The sequence below is a fragment of the Limulus polyphemus genome, unplaced genomic scaffold, assembly GCF_000517525.1.
Source record: "Limulus polyphemus unplaced genomic scaffold, Limulus_polyphemus-2.1.2 Scaffold9433, whole genome shotgun sequence".
NCBI classification, from domain to species: domain Eukaryota; kingdom Metazoa; phylum Arthropoda; class Merostomata; order Xiphosura; family Limulidae; genus Limulus; species Limulus polyphemus.
Window position 1 is genome coordinate 2,024 of NW_013675043.1, and position 1,157 is coordinate 3,180.

General features: G+C 32.2%; 1 protein-coding gene across 1 annotated transcript in view; it reads left to right on the plus strand.

Moving 5' to 3' along the window:
• Positions 1 to 214: 214 nt before the first annotated feature.
• Positions 215 to 1,157, plus strand: part of LOC106475920 (serine/threonine-protein phosphatase 6 regulatory ankyrin repeat subunit A-like) — a gene marked incomplete at its 3' end in the record, with an annotated part of 21,108 nt that continues 20,165 nt past the window's right edge. Inside the window, exon 1 of the mRNA XM_022379928.1 lies at positions 215 to 254. Coding sequence (XP_022235636.1) covers positions 228 to 254 — 27 coding nt within the window. The remainder of the gene's footprint in view (positions 255 to 1,157) is intronic.

The following is a 1,157-nucleotide window of genomic DNA, read 5'->3' on the forward strand; positions in this document are numbered from 1 at the left end:
AATACTGCTTTTTTTGAAAGTTTTACGTTGTCAACTTTTTTTTTCATCGTGCAAGTTAGAAGTTTGAACGTGGAAAAAATATTTAATTAAATCTAACGAACATTTTATGATCAGTTTTCCCAGATCGTGAGCAACCTGCTTGTAAGTTTTATCAAATATTTGTTTCTATTAGAGATTAGTGGAAAAAGTTATTGTATTGTCTGTTTTTCAGGAATCTGTTACGAACGATGAAGACAAAGAAAAATAGGATAGAGGTAAAAAATATATTTATTTATCTATATTTTTGAGTAAATAGTATAAAATAACAAGGATTGTTTGTAATTAAGCACAAATCTACATAATGGGCTATCTACCAGGAGTATCGAAACCCGGATTCTAGCGTTGTAAGTCCGCAGACATACCGCTGTGCCACTGAGGGTAATAACAAGAAATTAAACAAATAGATTTGTACCTACGATGCAGTATAGTGTATCCTAATAGGAGAGACATCTGTTGGTATTGAACCGAAGCAGCAATGGGGATACATTTTTCATCAGGTTTAACTTCTATTCACGAGTCCCAAATATTGGATAAATTTATAATAAAAATTTCAAGTGATTTACAGATATCACAAGTAACACTAACTAGGCCGTTTAACCAACGTGTGTGTCAGTAACGTGTTATTAAATTGAAAACAACACCTGTATTACGTGCTGGTGGAATATTTGGATGTGTTGTATTAGTAATTAGATAGATAATAAAAGTATATTTTATAAACAAAATATTTAGTTAATCCATATGCAATAAACTAACGCATGAAAACACAGGCAGCAGTTAGGATAACAATCCTTGTGTGAATACTTATTATTTTTAACAAATCCGTAATTCGTCGTGTTTTCAGAGATTAATTTACTTAACAACTGTTAATTACTTTTTTATATTTTTATTACGTTATCTTTTTCACAGAATTGCTTTATTTATTAGCATTTTTTTCTTTTATTTTAGAAGATGGAAAATATACTTCATCTCTGTGAGAGATTTCGACAAAAACTTTTACTGCTGATATACCCGAAGAGGGACTCGCAATCTTTGGGTCGCGGGTTCGAATCCCCGTCACACCAAACATGCTCGCCCTTTCAGCTGTGGGGGCGTTATAATATGACGGTCAATCCCACTAT